Genomic DNA, 20845 nt, shown 5'->3' with positions numbered 1-20845 from the left:
GGGAGTGCTCTGTGGGTTGTGACTGTTTGAAGGAAGAACCTCAGCTTACAACACCAAGAATGCATATGGCGCTCATACTATAATACAAGAGGGGGCACATGTGGTAAATAGCCAAGCATATGTAAAGAAGGGAATGAACAAGAGTGTGTGGTACAAGAGAATGTTAGTCTGGGGCTAATATGTAGACCAAATGTGAATGGAAAATTGATGTTCATATATTTTGGCTTTTAAGTTCTAACATTCCTGGCCACAATGGCAAAAGTCTCTGGAAGATGAAAGTCAAAAAACAGCTGAACATCTACTTTTTCCCACAGTGAAGTTATGACAGGCATCAATTCACTACATCTTGGAAAAGGTGCCTGTTACACCACCATAAAGCCTATTTCCAGGCTCTCCAAAAACTGAGCCTGATAACTTGACTACCTGACTACCAAACCTGCACCTTATATTGAACCTTCTTCCCAAGAGGGCAACATAACCAAAGGCCCAGATAATGCAACATGGAAACCAAGGTAACCTCCAGGCCTATTTACAGCTACAATATAGCTTGCTGTAAAAGCATTCTCTGCTACTTGAAGTAAATTACAAGGCATCCTTCCGTTACAGATTTCGACTTTTTGAAAGGCACAGCTGCGTTCTGGTCTCACCACATCCTTAAATGAATGGATCTCTCCTGTTACACTCTAACACTCCTAGTTAAAACACTGCAATACCCATACATTTAAATGTAAAGAATATTTACATTTAAGTCTATTTACAGCCAGTCTACTCTGGCTGTTGAAACAGTAACTGCATCTACCAAAATTAGGGTTCACCCCATATCACCTAAGTCCTAGTGCACAACATTGGACCACCAAGTTACCAAATCACATTAAAACATTCCTACTTTGATGTTATTCTTGTAGCCTCCCTTAGTGGCCATATCTCAGGGTTTTTATGCCCTGATCTTGGTATAACAGAGAACATAAATGTCAATACACAGCAACTACTAACTGTACTGAAATATGGTTATGGACAGGTAATAAGACTAGAGAACATTATCTGCTAGAATCAGGATCTGAACCCATTTCTCCAGATTCCTTCTCCAGCGATCCTGCTCAAATAATTAAGTGAAAGTCTGCAGGTACTCCAATGAATTTAGTGATCCCCCAACACCTATGAACATTTGAGGGGACTTTAAAGTTTACACCCAACTTCTGTTTTGATGAAATAGGGGGCAAGATTTTGTCAATGTTTTTTCTGTCTGTCTGTGAAAACATTTGGTCATCATCCCTTTTTGAAGAAATGATTTAAATAATAAAATAAGTCTTCTTAAAAAAATGTCAATTTAATGTTGAAACTTGTTCCCCGGATGCAGATCGAAAAGACTTAGACTGATACAGTATCTGTGATTTCATTTCCATCTTTTGCTTCCTTTGCTCTGTCTTCGCTGACCTGCAAAACATGGTAAATATTTTTCTTAGAGTGTATACTTGCCCAAGCTCCAAATGTATTACAATTGTTCTATTTCACTTGGAATAAATGAAAAAGCATCATGCTCAAATTAAGCTACTTGCAATCGCTTTTTTCAATATGTGGATTTTCCAGTGATAAGGCTGTGATATTTGAGCAGATATGACATGATTCTTACCTCCCTTGGAAAGACCAAATTGCAGTGTTTTCGCTTTGAAAGCTATCCCATCAACATACACTATACTGTAGGAGTTTCAGCTGTTTTTTACACATTCAGGTTAGGGGAAGTAGGTTCAAGTACTTTGTTTAAGTTAAAGTTCATTCAATGCTGCACACTTAAAATATGTTCAAGCATTTTGATCCACCATGCCCCAAGAATTAAAAATATTAAAAACTGAAATCTTACAGTATATCAACAATTCAAACCATATGATAATACTGCTCAATACTGTTATGCCAGAGCCATCATCTTCAAAATCCAATTCCAGAAGTCACATAAATTTTTAAAAAGTCTGGTGCAATTCAGGTCTCTCTCTATTATTTCAATTTAATTTCTGAATTGTTTCCTCATATTGTCTGTCCTCCGGGCCACTTTTTCTTCGCTATTTTTGCATCAAAAGGGCTAATTCTTAAAAGTAGTTTGGAATCAGGTTACTGACAGGACATAAAAATACACATACATACTGTAAAATATGAACAATCCACATGAGTTATACACATCAGTTTTGCCTATATACAGAAGTGATCAGCTGAAAGGGGTAGAATGCTGCTCCTTTACATTTTAAAAAGTTATATGCACACTGATTCATGTGTGAATATATGCACTGCCACAGGAAGAGCCCATTAAAATCTAAAACAGCATAGGTACCATTTCATAGGCTGAATATTGTCTCTTGGAGAAGAGCAGAAGTGCCACTATTACCACACATAATATGTTTACATCTTTTTTGGTTTCTAGAATTTAAAAGACCAGAAGTTCATCCATAAAGCCATAGAATATTTAAGTTTTTCCAGCTGAATAAAAACCAACATAGTTTCACCCACTAGCATACCTGGAAATACCTTTTTACTGGGAAAAATCCAAATTCAAGAGCAGAGCAGATGGTGACATCTAAATGCACATTAACCCCAATGATTTTTCATATCAACATTGTACTACAGTGTTATATCTTTTATTCAATAAATAACAGAAAAATAAGCCATGATGAATTTAAGGTTAACACTTCTGAAGTTCAGACTCACCAGTTTCTGAGACCTTTCCCGCAACCTGTGCCATAGAGTATGATGAAGCTGAAATATGAAAGCATGCAATTACTTATACAGCAACAGAATAGACAGCTTGTTGTGATTTCTAATATCCACTTAAACTGATGCTCTGCGACATGAATTGAACTTACAGGGACTTCCATCACTCCAATTTCACAGTACTGAAAATATTCCTAACTGCAAGCATGTGCTTTTAATGGAATTATCCAAATCTGCAGAGCTTTTCCTTCAGCTCTTCACAAAACTTTACCAGAAGAGCTCCATTGCAATCTACTGATACACACATGCAATCACACTGTTTAACACCTTTATCAATTCACTTCAACAAAGCCAGTGTAGTATAGTGGTTAAGAGCATGGGACTGGAACTCAGGAGGTCTGGATTCTAGTTCTCATTCAACCATGGAGCTAACTGAGCAACTTTGGGCCATCACAGACTCTCAGCCCAACCTATCTCACAGTGTTGGTATTCAACTAATTTCAGACTCTGATGGTTTTCAACCCTTATTGAAAATTAGAACTATAAGTCTATTGCTGAATCTACTAAGATTGCTTTCCCAAGCAGAGGCATATTGAAGAATAAAATGCACGATTTTAGATAATGAATTTCAAGACGTACAGAGTATGGCAAACAATGTTTTCTTCCTTTAATTCCATGAGTCCTATCAAGCATGGCCAGATGGCTCCATATCTATATTATTTACAATCCTGGGGAAATGTAGAGCTTTTTAACCTGGCCTAAATTAATATTATGCCTTCAGCAATCTTATACAGAAGATTCCAAAGGATACCATATAATGAGAGATGCTGCTCCTATGAATTGGATTGGCGTCAATCTCACATATGCTCCTATACGGACCACTCTGCATTGAATTATGCATTATTTGGACCAAATCCTAGTAAACTTGACAGGTAGATCAGGCTCTGAAAAAAATGTCATATTTTGAACAATGCCATGGTAAATATGGCTGAGAAGATAATGTCTTTTTATCCCATGCAGTAAAGGCATGTAGTAAATGAGTTAATTGTGTCTCCATGTTCTGGATATTATCCAACTTCTGTCTTCTGCATAATGCTTCCTTTTTTAATTATGCCAAGAAAGGTGGGGGTGGTTGTTATAAGTGTTGGTATTGTTGGAATAAGCTTGAGAGGGAGAGAATTGTGTAAGCTGCCTTGGAAGGGAAAAAGGCAAGATATAACTATAAATAAAAATAAGCAGATATAACTATAAATAAAAATAATAATAAAAATAAAAAATAATACTAGGATAGTTCTCTACAATTTAGTAGAGTCATCTGCAATAGTTACTGTTGCAAATCTATAGGACAAAGGAACACTCACATTCAGCTACTTCATGTGACAAAAACTTTTCTAAGCCGGATGGCCCAAGCTGAAAGCAGATGCTTGATCTTCTCCTAGATTTTCATTTTCTCTCACCAACCATGGACAGGACATTATTAAATATTTTAATATCCTGCTTCTGCAAAGCTTGAGGTTTGCAGCAAAACATTGTAAACATGAACAAAAATTCATAAAAGCTGTTAGACCACATTAAAATTTAGTTTTGAGGACTGAAAAGAAATAAAAAATCCCTTATTTTCTTGGCTGCTGCTAGTCTGGTTTCTAGAATAGAAAATTGAGGAATACACTTGATATTTTGCTGAATTCTCTCCACTGAGACTAGAAAACTCAGTGGAATTGTTTGTCCTGTTCTTTGCTCTTCAGTAGAAAAAGCAATACAAGGTCTTTAATGTAACATTAACTCAAGCTCCTGCTTTCAGGTTTTCCTTTGCCTTTCCCATTTATTTATTATTTGATTTTTATGTTGACCAATAGCCAAAGGCTCTCTGGACAGTTAACAAAAGTTCAAACGTAGGGAAATAACATATGAAACAATAAAACAGTACAATTAGAGTAGATTGCAGAGTACTGCAGAGTACAGACTGCAGAGTACAGAATAAAATGCATTATTAAAACTAAGATTTAAAAACTAACTTAAAATATTGGGAGAAAAAAAAGGGTTTTACCTGGTGCCAAAATGAATAGAAAGTATCAGGCGTACCTTTTCAGAGAACTCATTCCATTCCACAACCGAAAGGACCCCTCTCCTGGTAGCCCTCCTTTACTTCCTTTGGAAGAGGCTCCCAGAGAAGGACCCTAGAAGATGACCTTAGGGTCCACATAGTTACATAGGGAATGAGCTATTCTTTCAGATAACTTGACCCTAAAATATTTAGGGCTTTAAATGCTAATACTAACACTGAATTTTCCCCAGACATCAACTGGGTGCTACTGCAGCTGAAAGAGGACTGGCATAGTATGTTCTTATGAGTGAGTCCCCATTAACAACCTTGCAGCCCTGTTTAGGATCTGTCTTCACATCCATTTTGCTATTGTGTTTTACCATTTTGGACTATAGGGCTAAAGGCAGGAACTGTGTTAAATGTATTAATCTGTAAGCTTAATATAGATTCTGGGAACCTCTCTGGCTGAAGAATGGTGTATAAGTGCTTTAAATAAATAAAACAGGCAATTTTACTTTTATATGTGAAGTTTAAGCTGTTTTGCTGTTTATTCAATATATTTACATATTGCCTCTCCCTTAAAAAAGCACAAGGGATAACAGAGAGCTAAAATTAACTACCATACAAAGTCTCAGTTTAACAATTTGACAAACCATGCTGTATCCTTCCTCCTCTTAATAGTATATACAACATTAATCTCAAATGACTAATGGAAATTTGTACTGAGCCTGAGAAAAACAGCTGGAAACACACCAGAGCAAAAGTGGCATTCTGTCTATTAACTCACTTGGAATAATTGTAGCTACTAATATCCAATATATTGAAACTTGGAATATGGGAAAATAAAAAGGTACATGAATTTATCTGCATAGATATGCAATAAACATCCTTCCTATTCCTTATCCTATCACAAATATTGATAAATAAATGGATTACTAACCTTTAAATGAATAGGAACAGAGACACCCTGGAATCTTCGTAGAAGTTCAGACTGGCTGCTTTGAAGATTATGAGCTGCTGTCACATCATATTGGTAGCAGAAGCTAGTTCGGGGTATATGAGGACCTTCACCAATATCTACAAAGTCACCAAATCTGATTGAAAGTAATACAGAAAAAAAATAAAACACTTCAAACAAATGTAGCATTGATCTAGTTCACATAGCATGGCAACTTACTGTCATGTGAATATGGGTTACTCACCAGGAGGGGCTTGTTTTTTCAAACCAGATACCCTGCAGTGCCCATAGGCTGTGGCTGGGTTATTGTTGCGCATGATGGCTTATGTTGTACAACCCTGGACAACATGACCCTCCAGGGATGAGACTCAACAACTAGTTTCCACTCTGACCAAGCAGCTGTTGGATAACTAGCATTGCCGCATGCAGAATGCTCAGTGGGCTCCACCTCTTCAGACTACAATCACTAGCTGGTTTTGGTTGGTGATTATGGGTTATCCCTTTAAGGATTTTTTGCTTGGTTTTACAAGAATGGCCCATTGCCCAAACAGGGCTTTTATTTTTTTGGGACAAATCCAAACTGAGGCTGGTAATCCCTTCCCTACAACCTTGTTTTCAATAGCCAAGTTACAGAAGGTGAAATGCTCATTGAAAGCAAAGGCAGAGGGTTCATTTGCCAAGAAGGAGCTGTTTTTCAGAAACACACCCTTTCAAGAGCCTTTTCCTTTATGTTCTGGTCCTTTATTCTTAATAGAGAAGCAAATTTCCCCCGTTTTCCCACCCTCTATGTGCTTACAGAAGGGTTAATTGGCTACCACACCTCTTCATTCCTTCATAAAATTGTAACAATCAAAAGCTTAAATGAGTTGAAATTGCTATTACTAAATTTGCAGTTTAACCATTCATTTATCAAGAATTGCAGAATATTATATATAGGTTCAATAGCACTCTTTTACAGCAAACAGACGTCACTTTAACATGTTTAAAGCATGCTTATTGGAAGAACAAGGAATATCCTAGTAAGATTTTGCAATATTGTTTTGACCAGCATAAACAATAAAATACAATCACCAAGCTTAAAGATGAAATGAAGAGACATGCATTTGTCCTACAGAAGTAGATTTATATTTCAGAAGTTTTACTTGGATTTAGACAATGGGGGTAGTGAAATATCACAGCTACATAAGGATGTATTTTTCCCCAGATTATTTTTCAGAGTATCAACTCCAAGAAAACAGCCATAGTTTGTTTCACCTTCTATACAAAGAAAATTGTAACAATTTAAAATATGAGTCCCAAGAAATTACCTATTCCAAACATGTTTCCATTCGAATGGTATAAACCCTTTTCTAGCTTGTTAATTCCAGAACTAATGGTTTTATATTCCTATAATTTTGGATTAGGCTCAACCGTTATGGTAAAATCTAGATTTAAATACTGGTTTAAAATGTTGTCTTGAGCAGATATGTTGTTGGTTTACTTTGACTTAATTAGTGGGAGAAGATTATGAATTTCTGTCATTTTCTTATTTGATACATTTTGCCTGTGGGAGCTAAATGGCTATATTTACAACAACATCTGCTGGAATCCAGGTTTGGTCCTACAGCATTTTCAACCTCATAATATTCTCAGTTATAAATCCCCATTGAGGCTGATCAGTTACATTGACCCATGAGCCATGCCTATAAAGTATCTGTTATGAATGAAAATATGATATATTAGGTCTAATGGAGGAATGGAATAGAGAACTGGAATGTATCATCTAAGATGTGGAGTGCTACTTTAGACCTTTTTTGGTCTTCATATGTCTCCCATAATTGCCTCTTTTTGGGTTTAAGTCACAATAGGGATAAACTTTTATCAGAACACACTTTAATATTTTCAGATATACAAATGCTTTTAATTTATCAAAGCAAATGGTTTTTCTGTGTCCTTCTGACAGCTAAAAGACTACAACACTGGAAGAATAAAAGCTCACCTCTTACAAGGCAATGGATTGAAGACTTTACTAAGTTTTCAGTATGTGAGTGCATGACACACAGATGCTGTCCTCAAATGGACATACAGACATGTATTTAGTGTACTTCTGTTTAAGCTTATGTATAATTGCCATACTTGGATTTATGCTGTTACCTGGATACTTAGGAATGTGCGCTAATTTCAGCATCTTTTCTTGTTTTTTGTTGTGCATATACTTGCTTTGTTTAGTTTTGATCACTTTAAAAAAGAAGAAAATTTAAAATGGTCTCACCTGTGGGTTCAAAAGGCAGTCCCTCTAAAATGCCATAACATACTTTGAAAGGCCACTTGATGACTACTCCTTAAGGGAATTTAAAAAAAAATCTCTTTAGCCTGCTTTCACCATCTTGAAGTGGGTAGGGAAGGACCTGGCAACGCAGCTTTTTTCCAATGAAGAAGACCAAGAGACTTCTTCAAGCTCCTAGCTATGGCCACGGAAAATATGGTAGATGTGAACATGAATGTGGTGCTTTTGTGGAAGACAAAAAAACTCTGTCTTATAAAATGGCCGTGGCCTTAATCTCAGATTTGCCAATGGAATAAGGCACACCTTTCAGGTGAACACAGGAAATGTTCTGAAGGCCAGGATAATTTTGGAAGGAAGCACTAATGTAGAATTAACTTTGACGACTAATACAAAATACCAAAAGCCATGGTGCTTCCCATTAAATTGCCAGCCATCCTGTTTGTTTTGGAAAAGTTGGTATTGGATCTTCCTACTTGAAGGAAAAAAAATGTGCATGAGGCACAATTATGAGGAAACCAGCTCTTCTCACTGAGTCATACCCCCAGTGTGTGACATATGATAGAAACAAATTTATATGCTGCTGCTTGATGAAAGTGAAACTTGAAGTGTCCTGTGATTATTTTTGGATTCTGCTGTGTCCAGTCCTTTTCAGAAGTTTTTATAAAGTACTGCACCACACTATGGAGCTTATTGCTAACAAAAGAAATAGAATTGTACTAAGACTTGTTCTCATTAATCTTGGATTTCACTAGCATGGCTTATGACCCATCAACCATATTTTGCAGCCCACCAAATGTTCAGTAAATTTATTTTTCTTAATCTACCTCATGTTTAAAAATAGAGGGTTGTGCCTGCTTGATGCAAAATGCCACCACTGAACTATGTTTAGCTTGGTGGATGATAAGTCTGATATTATACCTGATGGAGTAGGTCTGAAGTATTTTGAGGGAACACTAACACCTTCATAAACTAGTTTGTCTCTGTATAACAAAGTCATGACAAAGAGGGGTGCTGCAAGGTGTCATCTAGTGCTCCCCACACTTTATGCAGGGATATGGGCACCCAGTGCATGAAATAACTCGCAATCTGCATTGCCAGTGCCTCATCCTGCATTTCATCTAGATACCCATTTTTGGCCATTTAAATGAAGCAGCATGTGGGGGGTGGGGGGTGGACAGGAGGACACCGGGGCACCATCTGGATATGATGAAAGAAACGGCATTCCTCTTTTCTCTGTGGTCCATTTGCAACCTTGAGGGGGCATCCCACATAGTTCTGCAAAAGGAGCAGAGTAGCTTGACTTTCAGTATCCAAACTTTGAGCTCACAGGGAGCTTGGAGCTGGGACTCTGAATAATTCTATGGCGCTCAGATGCTTTGGGAGGGCATAGGATTGTACTCTCAGCATTAATTGAACAAAATAGCTTGACGAGAGCAGAACTGAGTATCAGAGAAGTTGTAAAGTATGTGTATTTGCACCGTAATCTTCATATGGACAATAAAATGCATAAAAGCCTACATTGTTGGTCTTGTTTATTGGCATGGACACAGAATGTTGAAGGATAAATAAATTTGGGGAAGAGTTCTGTAGAACTAGTCAACCCTATGCAGTATCTTTGCAGTCTCTGCTGTGGTGTTGCAGTGTGCTCTTATTTGTAGTTGGCATGTACATGTGACTGACAACATTAACAAAACTACCCTTACCACAAAACAAACAGACTACCTTTTTATGCAAACGTCATTTTAATTGCTAATATTATTTCCTTCTTTTATTCTTTGGCCAGGGCGACTTATTTTATATTGTTAATTCATTTTATATTTTTAATGTATTATATTTTAATGTTTTGTGAGCCGTCCCGAGGCTTTGGCGAATGGGGTGGCATAGAAATTTTCTAAATAAATAAATAGGGAGATGTAAAAGGACAGATACAGCAAGCCAAAGTCAGCTTGTAACCATGGCTATCAGAGGGAGGGAATTCTCCTGGGATACAGCTTGGAAGAATAAGGGAAAAAGAGGGAGAGCGAGCAAAGTACCCACAATGAACCCAATATCTGTGTACTCATCTTGTGTACTTTGCAAGACCAGCCTACCATGACTTATTGCCAGAGTGGGTTGGCATGTTTTGCAAATTCAATCACATACATCCCTAAAAACAGACCTTTCCTCCTCCTCTTAGAATTGGAGTGGGGGGGGAACACTCATCAGCCCTTGGCCTGTGCATTTATGCATCCCAAGACTGGAAAAAAAATGCAAACAGCCCAAACAAGCTGGCCATTTGACTCTAGAGAAGCTCAAACTATTTTACATAATAAGGATGCTGAAAATTAAGATTTTTATCTAGAAAACAAACAAATGTTTCTCTCACCTTTGTACTCTTACTCTTCCTTCAGGATTTTGTGAAGCTCTTTGTTCAACTATGTCCAGTTTGAACCTATAGCACAAGGAAAGAGACCAATAATTAAATTTCACACAGTATACAATCGCCCTGGTTTGGACAATAGGACAGTATACAATTTTACTTTTTTGTTTAATCAGGGGTGATTGTCATGTTATGAGAATACAGTTCAGGCCACTCATGTTGGATTGTGTTTTCAGAGCAACCCACTCCGAGGATCACCTGGCTTTTCTAGGGTTGCTGTCATCCACCATGAGTGGTTAGTTGTGTCAAAATTTAAAAGGAAAATGAACTGAGGAGTCAAAATCCATTTTCCTTTCTATTACGCTTTGCTGAGCCCGAGGGTTGAGGTGCTGAATTCATTTCCTCCAGGAGAACGAAAGGGAAGAAATCAACAAGCGAAAGTTCTTAGTAGGAAGTAAATGCTGTTTGCAAAAGATCCCTCACAACTCTGCTTTCAATGGGAGGCTTGCTCTACCCACTGAAAGCAAGGGGTAGTAATGGAGTTCCAGTTTCAGCTAGGGTGATATTCAACGGGCTTCTCACTGCTCTCTTGCAGCATACATCACTCTGCACATTGCCTCAAGGTTGACCCCGCCTGTGCTTCAGGGAATAAGCCCTGTTTGTGCAACAGGAAAACTAAGGGGGAAGAGCACTGCAACCCTTGCAGACACAAAAATATTACAATAGTGGCCAGACCTGGACAGCTCCTTCAAAGTACCACAAGGTACTTTGTGGGGTCTAGCTAAAAGCTCACTTTGTAGCCAACAGCCAGCATCTAACACCTCAGGGAAAAAATTAGAGGCAGCTGCAATAAGTTGTAACTGGATCACAATTAAAGCTGTCAGGGAGCAAAAAAATTCTTCCCTGTAACATCCCCTGCAATACTACCTGAAGAAACAAAGGGTAAGGAAGATCCCAGATGAGTCAGTTTGTCAGGATCATCATGAGCACTCTCCAAATTAAATGAGCTGCCAATGGTGACACCCATGGCTGAATGCTGTGACATCAAACAAACTCACCATAAGATAGTAAATTTAGGTGACGAAATACAGATGTGGAATCCACCAGAGATTGAATGTTCATAACCACCTGTACTATTTTCCTTCCCAACTGCTAACTCTTACAAGGGTAGGGATTCATTTTCCCTCTGCCTTATGTTGTTCTTTTCGAGGACCGAGCAGCCAATATAGGATTCACTATGTTCTACTAGGACAGTGATGGCAAACCTATGGCACACATGCCCAAAGGGGCATGCAGAGCCCTCTTTGTCCACTGATGATCGCTCCAGCAGCCATGCGCATATTCAGAAAGATTAAGGGTGTCAGGCAATGACATCACTCATTAGCCAGGACTCACCAAGGTTTTGCATGGCCAGTCAGTGTGCTGCCAGGGATTTGCTTGGACCGTGATTTTAGCAGAAGGTAGGAAATACACTCAGATGCCTTTTCAGGGCTGGCCAAAAGCTGGTGGTCAGTGGAACATTGCCCCCTTGTGCTGGTGGTCAGCAAATTCAGGTTTTATTGCCAAAGAGTTGGCACTTTGCAATAAATAAGTGGGTTCTGAGTTGTAGTTTCGGCACTTGGTCTCTAAAAGGTTCACTATCACTGTACTAGAATATCTACCAAGGATGAAGAACCTCTGGCACATGGGCCTGACAAAGCCTGTAGAACTTTCCCATGGAGGCAAAAAGCTCAGCAGCATAAGAACTTTTCCCTGCTGGGCAAATAGGGCATGGGTGAACCAACTGAGTGATTCAGTCCAGCTTAATTCTGAGTAGACATACCCTGTGTATGTCTAATCCTGTCCTGCTTATCTGTGCATCAACATGCTGCTCATGCTTACTTTTGAATAGATGTGCTTCCTGCTATAAAGTAGTTACAAATTGGTGAGATTTAATTTTAGTTCTATCTACTTATGTTTACTGACTTGTCCACAGCTGGAATGTACTGTCCAAGGGCATTCCTGAAATGGATGCTTTCAAACCAAAAAAGATTTCCCACCCTAGATAGGTATTTATCTATACATTCTAGCTCAAATACATTAATACTCCCCTTTAATACATTCCCCCTTTAATCATTCTCAGTCTCACTGCAGTAGATTGATGTGTATTATTTACCACATAGCAGGGACATAAATGCATTACATTTATGGCTACCTGATTTAATGGGACTTGTCTCACAGTTATCTGACTTTTCTCTAGTCATCAGTAACATACTCTATTGCCACCTGCTGGCTAATACTATGAGAACTTCAGGTCCATACTTTAATAAGTGCAAAGTAATAGAATTGGATCAGCTTTTAAAGATCAACTTAAATTGTAAATATTTTTCTGCTATGTAACACTATTCCAATTTCAATAAAATATACACCCAATACATTTTACTATGACATTTTATATGTGTCCAATATATTGATACTGACTTGTTATGTTGAAAGATTTCAAGTGCCACTTTTGCATCAACATCAAGCATTTCAAATGCCAGGTCCTTCTGAATTAGTTTATGAACATCTCTTGTAAGAGAACGGAAACTTTCCTTGAAAGCAAAAAAGAAAGAGAACTATGAGCATGCAAGAAAAATAAAGAATGAAGACTTCAAAGCACAGCATTTAAATCAGTGGATTGATGGGTTTTGGTTGACCTAATAAACATATTACAGCAACATGAATGTTGAATTTTTCTTACAGTCACTACAACTAGCTGTTATTTTTGTGAGGCATCAACAATACTGTAATTAGCTGTTCTATAGCAGACCCCAACAATGAAGCATCAAGATTTACACTGTCTGAAGCTAGACTTCATTCTTAGGGAGTTTGTTCCCCTCTAACCACTAGGAATACTTCCCAAAATGGCGTCAATAAACTTATTACTAGAACAGCATCTACATCCCCATCCGTCCTCACATTTTGCTAATAAAAGAACTGCCTAATTTCTCATTGTGAGCCATTGGGAACACAAGCCTGTGAGAACACTGCTGAAACAAGTGGCCTTCATAGTCCCCAAAATTCCCTTCCCAGGATAACCACAGGCATCAGCACGCTCCTGTAACCATCACATGACCTGAAGACTCTTTTTTCCTTCATTACACCAAAGTCTAACTAAGAAGGGTTAACAACCAACACAATTTCACTGTCTAGTAACCATGCTTACTCCTCCCTATCCCTTTCCCATCTGCCTGTTTAACATCTTACCAAACAAAGCAATCTGGGAATTTCAAAAGTCTGCACAAATTTTTGAGTATTTTGGTTGGTCCATAAATGTATTACAGAAACATGAATTTTGGACTTTTTCTTATGGCCAATATGATTACTGTTGCTTCCAATAACTCAAGCGGCTGAAAGTTTTGGCCTGAAAGAATTAATTGCCATCCTCCAGTGGGCTTCTCAAAGCCTGTCTACTTAGGATAGCCCTGACCTTGCTCTTGGGATGAGCCAAGACTTGTTAGAGACAGAAATGTTGTGACATTTATCCTGGCTGGAATGCTGTCCCTTTTTAGAAGCAGGAATTTTTTTACACCTTAGTGTACAGTCCGTGCTCCCACAAAAAAGGGCAATTACTATATTCCCAAGCAATGCAAACAGCAATCACTCTGGAACCAGTCTGAAATTACCACCAACTGGTTAAATCGTCTGCACAGAGCTGACAGTTTCTTTTGTCTAGCAGGATAGGATTATATAAATGTTTCCCAAAAGACAGTGCCCAAGATATGTCTTTTGCAGTATACTCAAAATATACCCAAGTTATGCAGGTGATGGTCTCACTTGTCAATTTAAGTTCATTAAGATAATGTATCATACATAGCTATTTCATTCTCACTTTAGCTGTCAACTTGTTTTCACATTAGTCATGCTAATCTATAAAGTAAATTTTAGTCGTATAACACATGCAAAAACAATTTTGATCTTTATTCTGAAGCCAATTATTTCAACATTACAAATGATTTAGTTGCAAACTGAAATAGAATAGAACTGAGTTATTTCTTTCAGCACTAGAATCTATTAAAACAAATACCAAAGGGAGGGGGGGCAAACTATACATTGAACTCTAATTTACACCCATTCGTAAATGATCTCATAGAGTTTGTTGTGAGAATTATGGAAGCCAATTTGAGTTTGTTGTGAGAAAAAAGGCAGGATATAACTCTGATAAACAAAACATATTACTTCAAGAAGTCTCACTTTAGGAAAAATCTGAACTATATATAAGTCTTCATATTTGTATTATAGCATCCTACCAACACATCTGCATTTCCCAACAATATATAGCAACTTTTAGGCCCCATGTCATGCATTTGCAAATGATAAAGTAACTCCATAGGCATTGCTTGGCTCTACCAAGTAATTTGGAAATACGACCAGATGTTGCTGGAGATCACAATCAAGAGGGCACTACTGCAGTCAATGCTACCTGCACATTTCCCGTCAAGCATTCACTTGGCCACTGTATGAATGTAATGTAGAACCAGATGGACCTCACTTTAACCCAGCATGGCTGCTCTTTTGTTAAGCATAGGTGCCTATACAGACTTACAACACAACGCAGAGTTTACCAAATATCTGAATCCAGCTCATGCTCCAATAGTAAAACTATAGAACAGTTCTTAAATGTTAGCACTAATTCTATTCCAGGTCTGTGTCGATTTTGTATGTTTATTTATACATCTATTCCATCCTGTTCCACACTGATCACTAGGTTTTTTTGAACTGCACAAAGATACCAATTTAAATATTTTCTCAACCATATGCATTGTAAACATAATTTAAACCTTGATTAGCCTTTTAATGACAGGTTTTATATGCTTTTTCCAGCAGAGAACATCATAAAACTCAGATTGGCAGGGAAGGAGGGTTACAGGTCAAGTCAGTTTGAAGCAGAACAAAGTAAATTCCAACCATCGTGCATAAATACAATACATTCTTTTCTACAGAAAAAGCAACATAGCAGATCAGCATGGATGAGAATGTCTACTGACTCTTGTAACATTCACAATTCTCCAGAGAAAGACCACACTGAAAACTGTCCAATCAAGTAACATTATGCTTACCGCAGATGGCTTCCAGTCATCAAGTCTGCTGTCCAAGATTACATCATAGCAGAAAGCTCCGGATATCACTATATCGCAAGGTATCATTCAGAAGAACATTAACATCACTGAAGTAGGTATAAATAGCATTGCAAAGTCTGAACTAAAGACACTTAGACATTCTACTTAGAACCAAGCAATGTGGTTTCATATAGAACTGAGATACCTTTGGATAAAGCTATTGCACAAACATGTACAGGAAGCTGTATACAGTTCCAATTGCCTTAAATCAAAAGGGATACTGTAGACGTAGCAAAGGTGCAGAAAAGAGCAAGCAAAATGGTCACAAGGCTTGCAGAATCTTCCTTGAGCATATTTATTCCATTTTTATTCCACCCTATAGCCAACATTATTTGACAAATGGATCCAACAAGCATTAAGATTGGCCTCTGATGTCCTGCTCCACATTCTGGAACCTTCTGGAGATAGTAACTGGAGAAGGTTTTTTGCTCAAGGTCATCTTGGATCATACCTTTTTAGGGTATATCACTATTCCTGTTCAGACAGAAATGTCTCACATCTCCCAGCATGCACCCACCAGCTGTCTCAGCACATTGAGAATTATAGGGCTACTTTCTATCTAATATGCATAGGACTGTGTGCTCAAGCCTTGTAGGTCTTTTATGATACAAACCATACACATCTATACTTCATCAAGTTCAGAGAGGCTTGCTCTCACATGAATTGTTACATACACTATGCAGGTTGTTTTTCCTATTCTGCTGCAGTACATAACTGGTTTTTAATGTATATAAATCGATATACACAGTATTGTTTTCATCTGTAGACCACTCTGATAGTGTCTACTAAAAGCAAATATATATGCAGTTTTTTAATATATGATCTAAAGACATGCTTTGACATAAAGATGACCTGAGTCTGAGCAAGTTTTCTGAGATTCCTCTTGGAAAAAATTCAAGATATAAATGTGACAATTATTTCTGCATTACAAGATTTAGTTAATTAAGCAAGGATAAGACATAGGCTATGGTCATTGCTAAATACCTGTTAGCAAATTTGAAGTAGATGATTGTGCAGAAAATAGAGATAAATTATTCCCACATATACACAGAGAGCACTTAAGATTGGTGTCATCCCATGCTGTTAATCAACAGCAGATACAGAATAGCTAGGTGTGCTTTTATCTCTTCATTTAGCGTAAGTCTTTCTAGAATTATATATGACAAGAGGTAGTAATAGCCAGCAGATGTATAAATATTACTAAAACTTTTCAACTGCATGAGTTAAACAGAGCTCTAGCCTTAGAAGTATCTACATGTGCTGCAATATACAACTCAAACATCATAGGAACTTGCACAAAAAATCTCTCTACCTGGCACTTCTGGAGCTCTCACAAGAGTGACTGAGTATTCCTCTTTAAATGCTTGTTCTAACACACAACCCAGGATCATAGCACAAGAGCGCCAATAAGCCTAAAACAGAAAATGCCAAATAGAAATGCATTATTCTGATGTCTAGTTATCCCAAAATACTTCATATCAATTGAAGATAGAACTTTAAAAGTGTTAAACTCTTAAAAGAAAATGTAGGGAGTAGAGCAGTTTTTCACATAAAAATACTTTCATGCATCCTGTTTGATTAGGTAGTAAGATAGGAAGCTCTCTAGAAAACAACCATATATTAAAGAGTTCTTTATGCCCATATATTAAGAGTTCTTTAACTTGGCATAGTATTCTGTTTTTCAGTTGCCCATGGAATAAAAAGAGCATTGTTTATATAGTACAGTAAAACTCCTGTATCCGTGATTTTCAGTTAGCACAGTTAACTACAGCTGACTGCAGTCTGAGAAATAGGAATTATTTTTTTGCGGCGGGGAGGAATTTTGTGGCCTTCTGCCTACTATTCCACAGACATCCACATGGGGAACACTCCTCTTTCTAACCACTGCCTACAATTGTGCGCCACCCTACAGCAAGAGCAGCACACCAAACCAGGCATGCTGCTGTGTGCAAGGTTCATGGCACAATGCAGGATGAGCTCCCCCAGAGCAGGATGCATGCTGGCACACCATGTTTTGTTTCAAGTCGAAAATTATGAGAGAGGTAATTGTAATGCAGTATCAGAGCTGAGGTCTGAGGAAGGGAAGAGATAGTCACAGTTCTTCCCACTATCGTGGGGGTCCTGCATCCTTAACTCCTGCAAATGTGGAGGGCTGACTGTATAATGCTAATTACTATCCAAGGTTTCAAGCATCCACTGGGAAGCTTGGAATCTATTCCCCATGGATATTGGGGTCGTATTGTATGGCAAAAGGGATACAACTATTATTCAGTAACACATAACTAAGCAGGAGAAGAAATCTAGGAAGACAAACTTCCAAAAGAATACATAAAGGAAAAACAGTATGCTTATGCTCAAATCATGTTAACCCAGTCTCTGTGCTTCCCCTTCAACAACATTCAAAACCTGAATCCTTCTGCCCTTCAGGCATTATAGAAGTAAAGCCCAAGACATAACAAAGAACACTGTGGAGGAAATTGACACAAACATACTTTGTTCACTTCATCTGGATCTTCATCTTTGAAAGTAAGAAACTGGATTTCACACGAGTGAGTCAAAGGCTTGTACATATCCCAGTACTGACCATCTACAAGGGCCAGGACAGATCGCTTACAGTGCCATTCACTTAAATCTAAGGGGGAAAAATTCAAGAAAACCTCCAAACATCATGATCCTATAGCATAGGTGAATGTTATTAATATCAACAGTTCAAATAACAAGGCAGATTAAAACATACTATTTGATTTTCTGTAAGGTTTTTTGTTTATTAAGCAAACAGCAGCTGTTGACCACTCCTTTTTTCACCCTAGAACCAGCTGTGCTGATCTTTAGTCTTCAACACTATCATAATCTAAAAACACTTAAAATAATACCAAAGAGAAATATCACCTTGGCTTCTTGTTCCTAGCATTTTATAGACTGTTGCAGAGAAGTCTGATAAGTGGAATATGGCTTTCTTTCTTAGTGTGTTAGGAATGTTCAAGAGAGCAGCATTGAAAGGCAAGTATGAGGATGGCTGAAAAAGGAGGAGCTACTCAGGTATAGCATAGTTAAGCCATTACAATACATAAAGTATTGGATGGAGGAGGATGAAATATTTAACTGGGATGCAGAAGTGACTGGGTAATCAAACTGGCTATAATGTAAGTCTTTTAGCCATTTATTGAATGCTTCGTTGCACTCAAGTATTCCTTCTTTATATAATAGGAACTGATGCATTACATAAAGCATGATTTGATTTGCTACTCAGATTCAGAATTAACAGATCTAGTTTCCATTTACTTACGCATAGCACATGAATATGGAGTAGAAAGTCCTTTATTCATTATAAAAACAGCACCTGGGTGAGACTTGCCAACATACTTTACTTCAATCTTTTCAATTCGTGGAAAGAGAGACAATTGTCTCTCTTTCTCTTTTGCAAAGAGATCATTGCGCAACTGTGCAATCTGAGCTGTTGACAGCTGAGGAGAAGCTGTTGAAACAAACCCTACAAAGAAAAAAGCTCTCATTAAATACCATTTCATAGAAGACAAACACCAATTTAATTGGAAGCAGTTTCCACTAATATGTTGAAGGCAGGAGCTATTGTTAACATAGGAAGAAGACATATGAACTGTGAAACTAAGTAATGACTGTGTTTTTCTATACTACCAAAATAAGAAAAGTGGAGGAGGGAGAAAAAGACTACTTCTGCAAAGCAGATATCTGCCAGAAAATTTTGGGAGATGACAATATTATCTGTCCTCCATAAATTCTAGTACTATCATAGAGGTCATACCAAAATACACAGTGATAACATTACAGGTTCTGTTCATTGAGCAGGTATTCTATCACCAGTTGCAGCATACACTATTCCAAATATAAGCCAAACCTACCAACTTTGCTGTTCTTGCCATTCATATTTCACAAAACAGTAATTATAATACAACGTTGACACCAACCAAACAGAGCTTATTGGATGGAGCCATGGCTCACAGTCCAGGAATCCGCTTTTGTTATTATTTTTATTTTTATTAGAACATTTCTAATAATTTTTTAAGCTCCAGTGGCATCAACAAAGAAAATGTTTTCGAATACATGCAAATCGTGTGACCTTCACCAATGACTACAAATAGCACTCAGTCCCAGCACACAAGGATTACTCTTTCAGAGAGACGGGGAATTAAAGTATCTTAATTTGAAAAACTAGACATCGCAACCAACATACGCTGTGACCATCCCCTAATTAAGAACAGCGAGGCACACCATCTCCCCACTTCTAGGCAGAGCCATGTTTTCAGTTCCCTCTTTCACTCACTCCTGCTGCACCTCCTCGACAATACGCGCGTCACCCAATAAGCGGCCATGGCTGCCTCGTCTCCACCGCCTCCTTCCAGCGGTCCGGAACTCACGGAGAGTCAACCTTTGTCGTCCTCCGGAAACCGCGGTCGAAGCCTGGCGTTCCGCCTTACAACGGATCCATTCGTATAGCTTTGCGAACTGCCGCTAGAGGGCAGTCTTCCCCAACCGAGCGACCTCCCGAGGTCTTGGACTACAGCTCCCACCATTCCTGACCATGAGTCATGCTGGCTGGGAATGATGACAATTCTAAATGCAACTGATCCGGAGACCTTCAAGTTTGGAAAGGATGCAGTGCAAATAACCTGTGTCAGCCGCTAGCTGGCCTTTCCGAGTGAAGCTCCCCGACTCAGCAATGGATGGAAGAACGGAATAAAAGCGCCACTTAGCTCCTGATACTAGCGCAACTCTGCGCTTGTCTCCTTAGCCCCTTTGGGGGATCCTGTTTGCGCGCGGCCTGCTCGAGCGATCCTTGATTTGCGGAGACCTCAAACAGAGATAGCATTGCAGACATACATTCAACAGGTGGAGAGTTAGTGGAGTACGCTGCATCTATCAACTTCTCTCTGCTGTGTAGTTAAAAGGAGAGGCAATGATGACTACCATCCTCTGCTGGCTTGCTGCTGGTTGAGCTGCAGCTTTAAGCCACAGCAAAGTGAAGAATTCTGGGCTCAGCACTGCCCAAAAAAGCGACTGCACCCTTTGCCTTGAGATCCCGGACAACAAGCTGAAGGGCTCGGGGAAGTGACAGTGGCATTCTGCACATGCTTGAAAGCTGGGTTACTTGCAGGGTTCAGTCTGAATTCTCAAAATGGTTTTGTCTACATCCACCTGGCTCACATGATGTAATAACACAACCCAAAACACCTTACTTAGAAGTAAATTCAATTGAAATGGGTGAGACTTATTGCTGTGTGGATATAGGTGGGTTGGAATCAGGATATATCTTATTCATAAGCCTTTACACATTCCACCTGAGCAAGTTCTACCACTGCACATACTAATATAAGCCAGATCAATTTCTATATTGAAGCCTTTC

The 20845-nt window shown here is 38.4% G+C and overlaps 1 protein-coding gene across 3 annotated transcripts; it reads right to left on the bottom strand.

Annotated features, from left to right (window-relative positions):
* Positions 1-1308: 1308 nt before the first annotated feature.
* MRPL39 (mitochondrial ribosomal protein L39) lies at positions 1309-19858 on the bottom strand. 3 transcript variants are annotated; one of them, XM_044442361.1, is made up of 10 exons: positions 19766-19858; positions 18752-18955; positions 17958-18097; positions 16778-16877; positions 15406-15473; positions 12785-12897; positions 10331-10396; positions 5682-5835; positions 2695-2742; positions 1309-1434 (listed from the first exon to the last, which is right to left on the bottom strand). In XM_044442361.1, the coding sequence occupies exons 1-10, from the start codon at positions 19812-19814 to the stop codon at positions 1369-1371; spliced, it is 1008 nt and encodes a 335-aa protein (XP_044298296.1). In that variant the 5' UTR covers positions 19815-19858; the 3' UTR covers positions 1309-1368. The 3 variants fall into 3 exon arrangements, with proteins under 3 accessions (XP_044298296.1, XP_044298297.1, XP_044298295.1); XM_044442362.1 differs by lacking the exon at positions 19766-19858 and adding an exon at positions 19676-19734; XM_044442360.1 differs by lacking the exon at positions 19766-19858 and having other exon boundaries at positions 18752-19654.
* Positions 19859-20845: the final 987 nt, after the last annotated feature.

This window comes from Varanus komodoensis, unplaced genomic scaffold, assembly GCF_004798865.1.
Source record: "Varanus komodoensis strain SLA01 unplaced genomic scaffold, ASM479886v1 scaffold4, whole genome shotgun sequence".
Lineage (NCBI taxonomy): Eukaryota > Metazoa > Chordata > Lepidosauria > Squamata > Varanidae > Varanus > Varanus komodoensis.
This window is presented reverse-complemented; position numbering and strand designations above follow the sequence as displayed.